General features: G+C 41.9%; 1 protein-coding gene across 3 annotated transcripts in view; it reads right to left on the bottom strand.

Annotated features, from left to right (window-relative positions):
* The window catches only part of LOC127653607 (sushi, nidogen and EGF-like domain-containing protein 1), a 48,072-nt gene that overhangs the window by 11,547 nt on the left and 18,791 nt on the right, over window positions 1-17,734 (bottom strand). For all 3 annotated transcript variants that reach the window (XM_052140340.1, XM_052140341.1, XM_052140342.1), the window contains 4 exons: window positions 3,649-3,822; window positions 2,836-2,949; window positions 572-685; window positions 94-207 (listed from right to left, as the gene is read on the bottom strand). In XM_052140340.1, coding sequence (XP_051996300.1) covers window positions 94-207; window positions 572-685; window positions 2,836-2,949; window positions 3,649-3,822 — 516 coding nt within the window. The remainder of the gene's footprint in view (window positions 1-93; window positions 208-571; window positions 686-2,835; window positions 2,950-3,648; window positions 3,823-17,734) is intronic.

Genomic DNA, 17,734 nt, shown 5'->3' with positions numbered 1-17,734 from the left:
AAATATGGTATTTACCCTGACTATTGTCCATGATCACTCTGTAATTTATTGAACACTCTTTGAATAGTAATGTGTAATAAATTGTTAACATACATGTCTGGCAGCGCTCTCCAACATATCCCTCTTTACACACACACAAGTGGTTCCTCCTGTAACCTCGACAAACACCTCCATTCAAACAGGGATTTGGCTCGCATCCATCCTGTTCTGCAGAATAAACACACATCTGTATCATAAGATTGGAAATCATTTTTAGAGATAAACATTTTTAATTAATAATTTCAAATCAAAGTCAAGTCAGGATCAAGGTTGAAATAAATGTATATGAGAATAACAAAGGCATAGAAGCAACCTGAAAATCAGGATGTTTATCTCTTGGTGTTTTCAGATCACCAAGAACCAGTTGCTTTCTATGGTTATCATCACTGCAGCACATGCTTACACAAGGTTTAGATTTTCCAAGATTATTGATATATAAGTTGCAAGCATTAATGCTCCAGTAGATAATCCTAAACCAACTCTAAAACTGCAAAACAATCACCCCAGGTTATAAGATTCCTGATAATTTTACCTATCTCACAGTCCTGTCCAGCATACCCCTGCTGGCAGTGGCAGAAGTAAGAGCCAGGCTGATCCTCACACGTTCCTCCATGCTTACATGGCTCAGAAAGACATTCATCAATATCTGTCAAAACACATGCTATGGGTAGGCATTTAATCAAATGAAAAACTGAACTCAAGGCACGCATGACAGATTTGAACACACTTGGCTGCCAATTGGTCAGTTGTGAAACCGTGTGATGTGTCCTGCCTACATAGGCATCTGCTTTCTAGGCAGCATCCAAACTGACATGGATCCCCAAAAGTGACTGATCTGGAAAATGCTCTACATAGTTGGCGACCCTATGCACCACACAGCATTCAGGCAGGGTAGCTGCTGAGTTTTTAAAATCAAATTGAAGAATTTTTAACCCTTTTTAAAGACCTGAACAGATCAAATTCATGCTGGATCCCCATACCAAAACAAACCCATTAAAATCACAACCTAAAAAAAAGTATATATATACATATATATAACATTAAAATTGGTTTATGTACCATTATATAAATAAATACAATTTAGAGGTTGACTAATATTGGATTTTGGTTTTACTGTGTTTAAAGGACTGACTTATTGTTTTACTCCCCGATTTTCAATATTTATTGAGGTTTTATTGTGCAAATGTTTATTCGTCCTATTTATTGGTTTTGATTTTAACTCTCATTTGTATTTAACTAACATGTATTTATTTAAAGATTTTGTATTTAAGAATGGGGAGGTGAAGGTTAATTTGATTTAAAATAATAGTTTGTTCCAATTATCAAAAGGCAGGATAATTTTGTATTTAAACCAGTTGCCACTAGGGAAGAGAAAGAAAGTTGGACAACAAGTGAATGAGAACATGGACAAAGTTATGCCAGCACTGCTTGAATGCAAAAATACTCCAGGCTCCATTGTATAGGGAGGGGAGTAGGAACTGCTCTTTGTAACGGTTTTAACCAACAGTTTATTTTGTATTTTTTTAATCTGACCTTGGTTTTATATTTGCTTTGAAACACTTTTATTTGCACATTTTGCACCTCTGATGCAAGAAACATCCTTTTTGGAACACCATTCCTTCTCTCTTGTGTGATTCTCAATGTGACCACTCCAGTCCCCATCACATGCTAATATGAGGATGTGTTGAAAGTAAGGCAGTTCATCTGCCAATAGTTTTTAAAATTGGTAGCCTACATTAAATGTACTTAGTCTTTCCACTCTGTAATGAGGAGGGCCAGAAAGATGCTACACATTTCTAAATTAAATTAAATTCCATATGCAGTTTATGGTGCAACCAAAATACCAATAACCAGGGGGGAAAAATTCCCTGTTTCTAGCTGCTCATTCAAAAAGATAAGGGATATAAATATGCACTCCTACAATAATCTACAACGCATTACAATATAAACAATTAAAAGTAAACATTGTCTTATTTCTTCAACACTATATCATCATTATCAACAGTTGGTCATTAGTAATTGCTCATAAATCATGTCATAAATTTCCGATATGGCTTAATGGCAATATGGCAACAGCTGGAAACACTCACAAGCCCCCGCGTGCCTGGAGAAAATACAACAGTGCTGCTTTTTTACTCTGAAGGATGCAGCGCAGGCATATATTTAATTTAATTTGTATTCTTTTGAAGTTTGATAATCGAATTAGGTCATATCACGATTCCTATCTTTTTCTTTAAAGAACTCTTTAAATAATAATTAAGACTTTTTATGAACTTACATTTTGGAAATCGGAATTTAAGACTTTTTAGGGATCCACGGGAACCATGACAGGATACTCAATATACAATTGATTTAAAAACAGGTGATGCGAGAGGAACAATGCAATACTGTAATGAGCAGAAAATTGTACACAACACTTGCATTTTGGGGTAAAATAGTCTGTTTTCTATGATTTAAAACTACTATTGATACTTTTCAGTATTGAATTGATAATAAGTAAATCTTGTATAAATTTTTTCACAGAGCTCATCACAGTGCAATTTGAAATCGCCTTCTCTACAAAGAATGCATACAATGCTCCATTAGAATTTTGCCAAAATTAGGTATTTTAGGAGGCATCATACTGTAATTAAGTCACCTACCTTTTAGAATAGGCTTTACACCAAAAGTGCACCAATAATGCCTTAAAATGCTGCCCTTTGGAGGCAGCTGACTAGCTTTTGGAACAAAACTAATAACTATAACATCATAATTTTGATGAGATTAAGAATGAACAAGAGATGTGCAGTGAGTTACCTGTTTGACAGTGCTGGCCGGTAAATCCGTCCTCGCACTCACACAGGTAGAAGGCAACCCTGTCACGACAGGTTCCCCCATTCATACATGGCTGAGACAAACACTCGTTTATCTCTGAGGAGAAACACATGGTTCAAATTATTAGCAAACATGTCACAGTATATAAAACAGATCAGCATTCACCTAAAATCTGAATGCTTCATGAAAAGAGAATGATCTTTCTGATCTTAGTATTCTCATGGATATTGCAAGAACCCAAGACTACATGTTAATACATAATAAACAGATCTCAAGATGAAAAGATTATCCATACTTAATAATTTTCTTGAAAATACACATCTCAGTTAGTCTTATGTTTGGTGACCAGCTCTGCCCCATCATTATTACAACAAGAAAACCAACTTAAGGCAATGTATTTATTATTTGATGTACTACAGAGGATGTAGTTTCTCAAATTCATTCCTGATATTTTGTTTCCAGAGCAGCCTCCTGCTGTATGACCCACAGCGAGACCACAGAACTATTTTGTGTTAAGAGCTCTGAACTGTATACAAAGCTCCTACAAGGCCTGACAACTTTCTGTTAGCACCTCAACAGCCAACTTAACAAATATTATGTTGGTTTCCAACTACTATTTATTTTAGAGATGTTTTTTTCTTCTTGTTTGACATACAATAGACTCATCAGCTCTTCTTCCCAACATTCCAAACGAACCAACCATTTTGGAATGTCAGTTTCAGCGTGGGAAGGTTGATGCCTCTTGAGCAAACTTAGGCAATGAGGGTTTTGAATATACAGTAATCTTCCACTAACCTTCACAGACAGGAGGCTGGCTCCAGGACCCCTGGATGCTGCAAATGCTCTGGGTGGCCCTGGGGAGGGGAGTGTAGCCTGTGTGGCATGCATACAGAGCCATGGATCCTAGAGTAGTGGTGGAATATTGCACCTCTGCATGCTTGACTTTAACAGGAAGACCACAGTCCAGGTCTGCAATGTGCACAAAGTAAACAAACAATGGGTCATTTACAGGCACTGAATGAATCCTGTCTATCTATGTCCGTCTGTCCTGTGGTGACGCTGTATCCTGTTCCTGCTAGCACTCGTGTTTTGTAGCCTACTAGCCTGTTTAGCATTGCTTATCTTTCTATTTTCAGCGTTTAACCTTTAATCTCTCAAATTTTTTTCACTTGCATTGTTTTTTCACGCTTTTATACTTAACGCGCAAACCTGCCTTTCCGCTTTTATCGCAATTAAACTGCTTGCTTTACTATACACATTTTTTACACGGATTATTGCATCAATAAGTTTCGGACGTGTGAACAGTGAGCTCTGTGCACTTTGCTAGTTTTAGTACTTTTTATATCATAAACCGTCTAGGTTACTATTGTAATCAATGTTCCATTATGGAGTGAATGAGACTCGGTTACCTCTGAACTTGAGAAAAGGCCATTGAGAAATTGGCAGACAGAATTTGCATGTCCCACCCCCGGACATACGGGTATAAAAGGAGGGAATTGTGTCCATTTAGGTTTTACAATGAGGAGCCGAGAATGAGGTTCGGCCATTACAGTGGCTCAGTACAGCGTCATGGCTGGGTGGACACAACGTCTCGTTTCCTCCATCAGGGAACAGGGGTTAGGCCATGCCAGTAACCTAGACGTTCCCCGTCAGTCGTTCACTCGACGTTTTGTCGAATGAAGCAACCCTATTCAATCATGCCACGCACTGAACCATGTACGTGAACTGCTGACGCAGGTGCGGGCAGGCAGCTGCGTGCCAAAGCAGCAGGCTGCATCAGACTGCACATACCCTTCCCCAATGCCCCATAAAAACATCATAAACGTTTTAGGTTCCCGGCATCCCTGGGTGGGGGGGGGGGACAAGTGACGTGCCAAGCATGGGAGAAGGCCATGCCAGCCGTGCCTTCTCTCTCTATGTTTCTCACATAGTGTTAAAGCGGCTGGGGCCATTTAACAGTATAACATGCATCGGGGAAGGCGTTCTTTTCCAACTCCTATTATTTCAGGGGGAAAAGACCCTACAGAGACCACATACTGTCCAGGCTGAGGAGAGGTTAAATGTGGTGAATACGTCACATGGGTTTGTAGCAACTCCTACCTAGCGAGGGAGGAGTTGCTACAAACAAAACGACCAGGGGGCAGAGGGGACTGCCCAAGGGAATGAATCCTTGATGCCCAAACCCTGTGGAGCACCTATTCCAGTACAGAGTAGTTAGTACCCATAGTGGGTCAGGTCGGGAATTCCTCAGCTGAATTCGCGGACCAGAGGGCTAGGGAGGAAAGACATACAGGAAGCGCAAGCCTAGTGGACTCTCCAGGAAAAATAGCGCACGTGATCGCCTCAGTGGAACACCCGGTCAGCTGTTCCGCATTACCGAGTTCTACGTGCTCGGACCTGAGAAAATATGGGACGAGACCGACTCAACCATGAGATTGTAGAATCTCGTAAAGGTATTGGGTGTTGCCCAGCCTGCCGCTCTGAAGATGTCTGCTAGGGAGATGCCATTGGCCAGTGCCCATGAGAATTCCATACTGCTCGTAGAGTGTGCTCGAACCCGCAAGGGGGCGGACATGGCATTGACGACCCAGTGGGCAACCTCTGTTGGAGACAGCACCCCTTTCTTCTGTCTGCTACAGCAAACAAAGAGCTGCTCAGAACATCTAAAGCTCTGTGTGTCCACATAGGTATGCAAAACAACGTACTGGACACAGCAACGATAAGGCTAGGTCTGCCTGCTCCTGGGGCAGCTTCGCTTGCAGGTTCACTATATCTCAGGAAGTCATAGGAACCTTGGGCACGTAGCCCGGTCGAGGGCTTAGGATGACGTGAGCATCTGCCTGACCAGACTCCAGGCAAGTGTCGCTGACAGAGAACACTCGCAGATGGCGAGCGCAATCAGGAGGGCCGTCTTCAAGGAGAGGGATCTATGCTCGACTGATTCTAGCGGCTCGGAGGGGGGTCTCTGAAGGCCCGAAAGACCATGGATAGATCCCATGAGGGGAACAGGCATGGCCTGTGAGGGTTCAGCGTCTGGGCGCCTCTAAGGAACCTGATGTTCAGGTCGTGCTTCCCTAAAGACTTGCCATCCACTGCATTGTGGTGAGCCGACATGGTGGCTACATAGACCTTAAAGGTGGAGGGGGACAGCTTCCCCTCCAGCCTCTCCTGCAGACATGAAAGGACTGACACGAATGTGCATCTCTGCGGGTCTTCAGATTGAGAAGAACACCAATTCGTGAACAAGCGCTACTTCGTGACGTAAAGCTGCCTGGTAGAGGGAGCTCTGGCTTGGTTGATCATGTCTACGACAGCAGGTGGTAGGCCACTTGGATCTTCCGCAGCCCATACGAAGGCAAGACATGGAGGTTCCAGAAGTCTGGGCACGGATGCCAGAGGGTGCCCCGTCCCTGAGAAAGAAGGTCCCTTCTCAGGGGAATCTGCCTGGGAGGTGCTGTCGCAAGGAGCGTAAAATCCGAGATCCAAGTCCGAGTAGGCCAATAGGGGGCCACTAGGGTGACTTGTTCCTCATGCTTGCCCTGGATCAGCAAGAGAGGCCTCTGCAGGGAAAGATATACAGCCAACAAATCTTGGCATTTGAATTGCCAACGTAGGCGCGGTCCTGCCAAGGAGCCAGCGGCTGTGTGCCCATTTCACACGGTGCCCCAACCCAGTTTGGAGGTGTCTATGGTGACCACGACACATCTAGAAACATGCAGTAGGGCTAATCCTGTCCACAGAAAACATAGATCTGTCTAAGGGTTGAATATCTGGTGGCAGAAAGAGGCGATGACCACACGGTATGTGCCGCGGCACCATGCCCATCTCGGGACTCGAGTCTGAAGCCAGTGCTGAAGCGGTCTCATACGCATCAACCTGAGCGGCGCGGCAGCCGCTGAGGATGTCATATGCCCCAGGAGCCTCTGGAACCGCTGCAATGGAACCGCTGTGCTTTGTCTGAGCGAACTTAAGCAGTTCAGCAACGGCTGCATGTGCTCGCTTGTGTGGCCCGCTGACGTTAAGACTGAGTCTAACTCCATGTTGAGAAAATAAATGCTCTGAACCAGGGAGAGCTTGCTCTTTTTTTCAGGTGGCTCAGGTGCCTGAGCACTTGGTCACTGTGAGCTCACAAAGACTCTCTAGAGTGAGCTAGAATCAGCCAGTCGTCGAGGAAATGAAGTATGCCCACTTCCCTTAGCGGGGCAAGGATGGCCTCTGTGACCTTCGTGTAGACCCTAGGGGACAGGTCGAAGGGGAGAACCTGGTACTGGTACGTCGGGCCATCTGACGTGAGCCATAGGAAGGGTCTATGCCGAGGCAAAAGAGAGATGTGAAAGTTTGCGTCCTTCAGGTCTACCGCTGCAAACCAATCTTAGAATAGAATAAGAAACGTTAGAAAATATTTTCACGTGAACTCCTTTGAACAGGAGTCTGTGTGAGGCCCGGTTCAGGACTCCTTGGTCCAAGATTGGCCGCCACGCACCGCCTGTCTTGGGTACGATGAAGTGAGGGCCATAGAACCCTGGCTTCATCTCGGCTGGAGGGACAGCTCTATCGCATCGCTGTTGGGCAAGTGCATGGTGAACTAAATCACGTAGCCGAGTTGTATGGTCCCAGCCAGCCAGCGCAACGGTTTGGAAATGTAAATGGCATGTCCAAGCTCCGACTGGGGGGCACTAAGGGGACGATCACGTATGATGTACCCAGTGGGGCTTCGCAGCAGGGGGAGCAGGTAATATTATGTTGGGGAGCAAAGTTGCACCCCGAAACAGTTGTGGTGAGAAGAAAACTCATCAGAACCGGCCCCCGGGAGTCTACAGTCAAAGGCGTGGAGGTGAGGGGATCGTGTCCATGGGGCCGTGACTGTATGTGTTTGGCGCCAGACCGCCGTGAGAACAGTGTGTGGGGACACTGGTTAGGTGACCGAAGGAGTGAGGTAACTGCTCTCTTCTCCCTGGCAATGTGGGAACCACGGCCCTGGGGGGTGTGGGAAGAGATTTCCCTCCCGGCCCTCCACCGGGGGATGGAGTGGTCAAGACACCAACTCCGTAGCAGCCATCTCGCTCCTTGATTTAATCATCTCAGGAACGCTTGGGAGCCTTCTGGGTCCCAGTGGTGGTTCGTGAGACGGGGGCGTCAGCTTCCTGCGGGAAGCTCTACGCTGGGACAGAGAGCTGTGCTCAGGTTGTTTAGAAGGTACAGGCGGACGCGCGGTGAACAGATGGAGCATGGCTCGTGCTGGAGGATGCGAGGCATGATGTGGGAGGTGGCCTCCGTCTGCTTCCTCACTGCCGAAGAATGCGGGAAGAATGCTAAGAGTAGGGGATGTTGAGAAACTTATTGATTATTTGGAGTCATCGGAGAGGGAATAAGCTGCTAATCCGCTAGCAACCAAGGTGGATTTGGAGCACATCTGGGAGAAGTTGGAGGACTTGGAGAACCGCAACAGGCAGAATAAAATCCTAAGAAGGTCAAGGATATGGTGAAATTCCTGGACAGGCTCTTTCCGAGTCTGCACGACATAAAAGGCCATAAGCTTGAAATCGAGCGAGCTCACAGGGTTCCAGCTTTGCCATCCACTTAGGGAGACATGCTCCGATCAATTCTGGCCACATTCTGAGCTCATCCGATAAAGATCTTGAGTTACACGAGTAAGGGAAGGCTTTCTTGGTAGAACCACAGCTTTTTCTTGTTCCCAGACTTTGAGAATTCGACAAGAGAGAAACCTGATCAATTCAAGGAATGCAAGAAACTCTTACATAATTGGAAGTTCGCTTTTGCACTGATGTTTAATGATATTTACATGTCCCCAGCAAGCTTCAAAAAGTAATTGGACTGAGTAAGTTATTTTGTGGTACTCACGTTGCAGTCAAGTGGACCGACTCACTGAACATTCAATTGACCATCTGAGAACATTGAGTGCCTTTTTTGTTTTATTTTTGCTGGTTTCGCCTAGCGGCTGGAGCTGTTTTGTGTAGTGGCACTCCTTCTGAACAGTGTTGTGGATCAATCTGCACGTTCTTTGTGCTTATGCCTCCTATTTGTTGGAGTTTGTTTTGTGGAGTATTTCTTGTAGGACATTGGAGTGACTGGGTCATTTGTTGCATTCATGTAGCAGTTGAATGAGCCAGTTCACTGAACATATGTTTGGCTGCCCAAGGGAACTGAACTGACTTCTGTTTTTTGGTGGTTATGCTAGCAGCTGGAACTTGCTTTGTGGAGGAACACACCTTCAGGACAGTTATGTGGATAAATCTACACATTCTTTGTTTAGATTATCTTCTGTTGGGTAATTCTGTCTCTCAAAATTTGTATAGAAACACCAGACTTGAGCAATCCAATGGCAAAGAGTCGCGAGGGCTCTTATTGGTGTACATGTACTTCTTGAGTTTATAGGGATGGATGACAGTTGGTGCTGTCATGCTGTCATGTCATGGTGCTGCTGTCAATGTGCACGTTTTTCTTTTTTCTGTTGGTTTGGTTCGGGAGAATTTGGGGTTTGATTGTTACACTAATGTTGGAATGTGGTCTTAATAATGTTATTTTTGACACACAATCTATTTTTTTTCTAAAAATGTCAAATGTTAATATGAGTGGATTGTCTCTCTCCACGTGGAATGTGAATGGGTTGGGGCACCCCATAAAAAGAAGGAAGGTTATTTCTCTTCTTAAATGTAAAAAAATCGAATATAGTGTTTCTTCAAGAAATGCAAATTTCTCCACAGGAAGCTGAAAATTTTGGGAAGATATGGGGTGGACATGTTTTCTTTAGTACTGGCTAAAATAAGAGCAGGGGAGTCATTACACTGATAATATTGTTTATGTTTATTTAGTACTGCCCTGAAGAAGCTATATTTGACATAACAGATACTCACATTCCGTATATGCCACAACTGAATATAAACAAATTATTAAAAAATGTACTTAATATGGTTTGGCTTTTGAAATCCAGATTTTGACACTTAGGATAATTGATTGATTAATACATAACTATGGCAAAAGGTGCAGATGAATCAAAATTCAATGATGCTCAAGAACCAACCAGGCAACACAAGAACCAAAGAGATGGTTCTTGTGTTAAATGGGTGGTTTGTGTATATTAAGAGTACATTTTGTGTTATGTAACTTTTGAAGTTAAGAAAAAATATAGATATATTATCTCATATCGCTTACATTGTCGCAGGAAGAAGTGGATTGGCTTCTTTTAGCTCATTCTTGAAAAAAATAATGTATTTGGCCATTTCTAACTTGCACTGACTAACAGGACGACAAAGAGTGTGAATGCCAAACGTATCATTGCCATGGTACCCAGATACATTTCAGCTGATTTACTGAAAGACTAGAATTAAATTATCCTCAAATCAACATGCAACAAAATTGCTGTTCCTCTCTGCAAACGATACCAGAGACAACAGCTAGAAGGATAACGAGGAGATTTAATTTATAAAGAAAATAAAATCAGTGATCGAGCTGGGACAAAATAAAATGTTTAAGAGAATTGTTGGAACAAGGGGCCGGTTACACCATCTTCTTGCAACAGTATATAGACCACCAGGGCATTTTCTGAATTACTTTGAGAATTTGCTGATTTTCTGCCAGATCTAGTGGTTGCTGTGGATAGAGCTTTAATCATTGATGACTTCAACTTCCACATAGATAATGAAAATTATACACTGGGATTAGCATTTATCGATATTCTCAACTTTGTTGAGGTTAGACAAAATGTGACACATCCAACCCATTGCCAAAATCATATGCTAGATCTAATTTTGTCATATGGAATTGATGTTGATTATATAGATATTCTGTCAGAGGGGAGCGATGAGAGATGATATCTCAGATCATTACCTCATCACTTGTATGCTAAGCTTAACAAAGGTAAGTCTATCTATGCAACGTTATTTTTCAGATATAACTATTCTTTCGACCACTAAAGATAGCTTCACTAATAATCTTTCAGACTTGTATCAAATACTCAGTATGCCAAAAGGTTCAGAAAAACTTGATGTTGTCACAGAAAATATGGGTATTCCACTAGATAGTTTCGCCCCCCCTTCGATTACATAAAGTTAAAGAGAAAAATCCTGCACCACGGTGCTCATGCTCTCAAGAGAGCTGCTCAGAAAATGGAGCATAAGTTGAAGAATACAAAAGTAGCGGTATATCGCTGTGCATGGAAGGATAGTGTCTCTAACTGCAGACACTAAAAACTGTTAGGTCTGCTATTTGAGGAAACTCATATAAAATAACCACAACAATCCTAGGTGTTTATTCAGTACTGTGGATAAATTGGTTAGGAATAAAACTTCTATTGAACCAGATATTCCATCACAGCTCAGTAGTAATATCTTTATGAAATTCATTACTGATAATATTTAAATCACAGAAATGAAATCGGAATTATGCATCCATCTGCCATAGCACCCCAGAAGTTTAAAATTATTTCCTAGGAGCAACATCAATCCTTCACTGTTATAGGCCATGAAGATCTAACAAAAATTATCAAAACATCAAAATCGACAACATGAATGTTAGATCCAATACTGACTAAAATCCTAAAAGAGGTGTTTCCTGTAATCTCAGAACCTAATCTTAATATTATTAACTCCTCATTACCCTTAGGATCAGGATCAGTTTTAGGGCCTCTGCTTTTCTCTTTACATATATTCTCCCACTGGGAGACATTATTAGGAATGATGGAATTAATTTTCGCTGTTCTGCTGACAATACCCAACTTTATATTTCTTTGAAACCCGATGAAAATTCACAATTTAATATCAAAAAATATATCAAATATATATGTATAAATGATATGTATAAATGATATCAAAAAGTGGATGGCTGGAAATGTCCTTTCACTCAATTCTGATGAAATAGAAGTACTAATTATTGAAACAAAAACCTCAAAATAAAAGAGAATAAAATATAATCTGACTCTTGATGGATGTACTGTAATATCATCTTATATAGTTATTTTTGATAGCAATCTAAACTTTGAAAAACAAATTTCCAATATTTGTAGAACTGCATTCTTCCACCTCAGAGATATTGCTAAGTTATGACACATGCTATCTGTTAATGCTTTACTTGGTGGATGTCCTGCAGGTTTAATAAATAAACTTGGCAACACTTTCAATTAAGCCCATATTTATAATGCATTGTAAAGGCATTATACAAGCATTATACTGCATTCATAATGTCTAATAATACACCTTAATAATAAGTTATAACTTCTCATAAATAATTATAATTAGAAGTTATAATACATTATAAGTCTTCCCCTATTCATAGTTATACTTAACAGTATAATGCATTATAACACAAGCAACATTCAATTTTAACACAGCAGAAGCTAATAAAGTTAATCGTGAAAGTGCTGTCCTGCAAAAGCAGCATAGTATAAACAGTCAAAAGGCTTTATGAAATGATCATATTATAAGTGGCCTTTGCCTGCTTTAAGTTACAAAATCAATATCTTCTAATTAAATGTCATAACATAAACTAACATACAATACATTACAAGTCAAACTTATACAGTGGAACTTATTTATAAAATAAGTCTCCAAAAAGATTCACAAACATTACATTTTATTGCATAGAGTCCAGTATAGAATCAGTCTGATTTTATTTTTTTTTCTTAGGTGTCTGGCTACATGTGTGATCAACATACATATTATTATTTTATTTTTTTCGAGAGAGTTTATGATATATTTCAGCCTTCAACATATTTCAAGTGTTTTCATTTTATCTGTATTACATTGTCTACCTGTTAAGTTTAGTTTTTAAAAGTTTTTAAAATTCTGTTAATTCCTTACAAAGCTTTGAATGGTCTAGCTCCAAAGCACTTAAATTAACTTCTATTTTGCTATAATCCATCGAACTCACTACAATCACAAAATTCTGGCCTGTTAACAATAACGAGAATATCAAAATCCACAAAAGGAGGGAGATAATTTTCAGATTTGTCACATAAACTGTGTGTCACGAACCCCGCTCCTCTGCCCCATTCCCGCTTCCTCGAGCACGCACACGCGCTCCCCTTCGTCCAGCTCACGTGCACGCTCGGCTTCACCGAGCACACACACGCACTCCGCGAGCGTACTCGCTCGCTTCCCGCTCCCTCGCTCCGCCCCCTCGAGCTTCTACGCTCGTTTTGCTCGCTCGAGCTTGCATGCTCGTTTTACTCCTACGAGCTCACATGCTCGTACACTATCTCCACCCCTCGGGCTCACATGCCCACTTCTATCGCCAGAACATTATGTACACCTGCACTCGCGTCATCTGCACTCCTGTTCATTGTATACACCTGCACTCGTCCCTATCACCTGTCAATGTTTACACCTGCACTCGTCTCTATAAATATCACAGCACATTCGTCTCCCGCTTGTTGGTTATTGTATTTAGTTTCTCATGTCCTTGCCCCCCGCTAGTCTCGCCTAGTTTTGAACTCCTCTTGTTTACCCCTTAGCTTGCCAGCTCCCCTTGTTCCCCTGTCGTTGATCCCGCTAGTCCCGTCTTGTTCTACGCCATAGTTGTTAACTGTTTTCCCGGCTTCGACCTCCCGCTCTCGTTGACCACTCTCTCCCGGATTTGCCCCTTCCTTCTATTCTGATTCCCCGGCTCCGACATCACGCTCCCCTTTGACGCCTCTTCACTGGATTTGCCCTTTTTGTACTTTGCACGCTTTGTGTTTAATAAAGCTGTTTTGTATTCGACAATGTCCCGCGCTGACGATGTACGCAGCTCACTAGAGCGGATTGTCGCGGCGCGTTCTGTGCGCGGATTTACCGTTGGGAGTCATGATCGCGCGCTCACAGCCCAGGGACAGCAGGTACGTGCGATTTTTGATTTTTGTCACCCTGTTCTACCTGTGTCTGTCCCTGAGCCCGTTTATGCTCCCAACGCATTTCTGAGCGCCGTGAGCCTTCAACCCCCTGAGAGGTTTGACGGCTCTTCGGGCGCTTACCAAGAGTTGGTTATGCAGGGCAGCGGTTATAGAACGAATAGCCGTGCCCTTAACATTATGGACCCAGCAGCCCAACTCTTGGTCTTGCATTGCAAAATCATTCATGCCTGGTGGTCGCTGCTCTGACCTCGCCCTACTGTACGCTGGTTCCTCGTTTACTGTGGGGGAGGCAGACACGGAACCAGCACTCCACACCACGGCCCCCGTCTCGAAGCCTACCACGGCCCCCGTCCCGCGGGTTAGTTTTGAACTCCTCTTGTTTACCCCTTAGCTTGCCAGCTCCCCTTGTTCCCCTGTCATTGATCCCGCTAGTCCCGTCTTGTTCTACGCCATAGTTGTTAACTGTTTTCCCGGTTTCGACCTCCCGCTCTCGTTGACCACTCTCTCCCAGATTTGCCCCTTCCTTCTATTCTGATTCCCTGGCTCCGACATCACGCTCCCCTTTGACGCCTCTTCACTGGATTTGCCCTTTTTGTACTTTGTACGCTTTGTGTTTAATAAAGCTGTTTTGTATTCGACATTGTGACTGTCTCTTCTTGTGTGGGTTACACTGTGGAATAGTCTTCCTAGCAGTGTTCGGAACTCAGACACTCTCTCCCAGTTTAAGTCTAGACTAAAGACTTATCTATTTAGCCAATTCAAAGTTATGCTGCTTTAGCTAGGTCTGCCAGAACCGAAAACACTTCTCTTATTCTTTAACCCTGCTTTAAAGTGAATGACAGCTACACTAATTGTTTTGGTCATCAGAGCTTACCAGATCCATCTCCGGTCCTGCCTGATGTCCAATTTCCACTGTTTCACTGAGTTATGATGACCAACTGCAGCATGCGCCAGCCAGACTTCACTTCAGTCTAATATGATGGACTCCACAGAGGATAAATTGATGCAAATTCAAAGACATGAGATTCTTCATGTGCCACAGTCTGAAACATGGGCTCAGGATGGAGTTCACAAAAATTACCTGCTATAAGCTTCTAGCTGGACTGCAACCTCTCACTGAATGATACCTATATCAACTTGGTCAAAGTAGGGACAACCCTCTCTTAAACTACATAGAAAATAAATTAACCACTGACAAAAGCCTTCAACGCCCAAAATCAAAGGACAATGCAGTGTATTTCCTCAGTTAAATCGGAATGACTTCAAGGACATTAACACTAAATGTTATAGTTCATGTAAATTCACTTTGTTTGACCCACAACTAGGACTGTTGCGATTATTAAATAACCGTCTGATTGCGGTTATTTGATCTAATCACTGTTATTTGAGATAACCGAAATGATTGGGAATTCTAATTCCAATCACATTTTAATGTCTAAATTAGGGAATTTTAAGTGAATATACTGTATAAATGCCATGAATGGCATCTTTGTGTGCCATCAGTTGAACTCCGAGTCCGTGCATCACTGAGCCATACCGCAGATGTCAACAATCTCCTGTCCAGAAAAGCACGCAAAGCTTCTCATGTGCTCTGATGTGTGCACTGTCAGCAGAAGCACGTGCCAAACTCCAGTGAAAATATTAATTAGCAAGTACAAACTGTGATAGTGAATGCAAAGAACTTCGGTTTCACTTTAAACAATTGTGTAATGGCAAATGTTCCTGGTTCATACATGCAGTGACACAGAGGATGAGACGCATACTACAATGAGCAAAACGCTGGTGATCTGCAGGCGGTGGACATCAGTGGCTCGCTGACTTTGCCACCGGTGGGCCGCTACAGGCCATATCTTAGCTGGGTCTATTTCTGTGCTGATGAAATAATGAAACTAAATCTCAAAGGTTTTGCTTCATGACAAATAAGAGCTCATGAGTTTAATCAGACCATTAAAATAATGTGTTAAAGTGAAGAAATTAGGATGGAAATATTTTACTATTGCATAATATAAAATATTATATAAATATAGTAAAATATATACACTCACCTAAAGGATTATTAGGAACACCATACTAATACTGTGTTTGACCCCCTTTCGCCTTCAGAACTGCCTTAATTCTACGTGGCATTGATTCAACAAGGTGCTGAAAGCATTCTTTAGAAATGTTGGCCCATATTAATAGGATAGCATCTTGCAGTTGATGGAGATTTGTGGGATGCGCATCCAGGGCACGAAGCTCCCGTTCCACCACATCCCAAAGATGCTCTATTGGGTTGAGATCTGGTGACTGTGGGGGCCATTTTAGTACAGTGAACTCATTTTCATGTTCAAGAAACCAATTTGAAATGATTCGAGCTTTGTGACATGGTGCATTATCCTGCTGGAAGGAGCCATCAGAGGATGGGTACATGGTGGCCATAAAGGGATGGACATGGTCAGAAACAATGCTCAGGTAGGCCATGGCATTTAAACGATGCCCAATTGGCACTAAGGGGCCTAAAGTGTGCCAAGAAAACATCCCCCACATCATTACACCACCACCACCAGCCTGCACAGTGGTAACAAGGCATGATGGATCCATGTTCTCATTCTGTTTACGCCAAATTCTGACTCTACCATCTGAATGTCTCAACAGAAATCGAGACTCATCACACCAGGCAACATTTTTCCAGTCTTCAACTGTCCAATTTTGGTGAGCTCTTGCAAATTGTAGCCTCTTTCCTATTTGTAGTGGAGATGAGTGGTACCCGGTGGGGTCTTCTGCTGTTGTAGCCCATCCGCCTCAAGGTTGTGCGTGTTGTGGCTTCACAAATGCTTTGCTGCATACCTCGGTTGTAACGAGTGGTTATTTCAGGCAAAGTTGCTCTTCTATCAGCTTGAATCAGTCGGCCCATTCTCCTCTGACCTCTAGCATCAACAAGGCATTTTCGCCCACAGGACTGCATACTGGATGTTTTTCCCTTTTCACACCATTCTTTGTAAACCCTAGAAATGGTTGTGCATGAAAATCCCAGTAACTGAGCAGATTGTGAAATACTCAGACCGGCCCGTCTGGCACCAACAACCATGCCACGCTCAAAATTGCTTAAATCACCTTTCTTTCCCATTCTGACATTCAGTTTGGAGTTCAGGAGATTGTCTTGACCAGGACCACACCCCTAAATGCATTGAAGCAACTGCAATGTGATTGGTTGATTAGATAATTGCATTAATGAGAAATTGAACAGGTGTTCCTAATAATCCTTTAGGTGAGTGTATAAAAATATTTTTATTTTTTATAAAAATATATGAAATATATGAGTTAAAAAAAACAACAGTTTAAATGTAAAATTTATCAAAAATAAAATTGATCAAAAAGAGAGGCATATTCAGAAATACGTATTTAATATTTAGAAATATTTTGATATTTATTGTCATAAATACGTTTTTAAAGCCTTAAAAAGGAAACCATGTATTTTATTATTTGATTTATATATTTCAAGTTAAATAAGAAAAATTACGTCTTAAACTGTATGAAGCACACATGCAGAAAAAAGTCGAGAAAGCTAAAAACACATCTATTCCAAGAGCACTTAACCAGTCACTAAATTAAAAGAAAAATAAAAATACAATAATTATTTACAATTCTTGTTGTACTTAAATCTGTTTTGTATACTATTCTGATGATAGTGAAACTTTGTAATATGGCACTTTTCGTACCACTGTCTCCTTAAGATGATTCACTTATGTTTTCCTCTTTAAGTCGCTTTGGATAAAAGCGTCTGCCAAATGAATAAATGCAAATGTAAATGTAAGCTCTTAAAGAGACAATTCATCTTCATAGCCCTAAAACAGACAATTAATCATCATACATTTTTTTTTTAATTACAATTAATTTTCAGCCAGATTTCATAATCGTAACAACAAACACACTGAATATGAATATGATCGTACCTTCACTTAATGAGACAAAAATCTGACCAATCTGAAAAATCTGTTAATAAACATAGGGTTTCTAATCATACCATATTATTATAACACTTATAGAGGAACCACA

This window comes from Xyrauchen texanus, chromosome 13 (genome assembly GCF_025860055.1).
Source record: "Xyrauchen texanus isolate HMW12.3.18 chromosome 13, RBS_HiC_50CHRs, whole genome shotgun sequence".
In the NCBI taxonomy this organism is placed as follows: domain Eukaryota; kingdom Metazoa; phylum Chordata; class Actinopteri; order Cypriniformes; family Catostomidae; genus Xyrauchen; species Xyrauchen texanus.
This window is presented reverse-complemented; position numbering and strand designations above follow the sequence as displayed.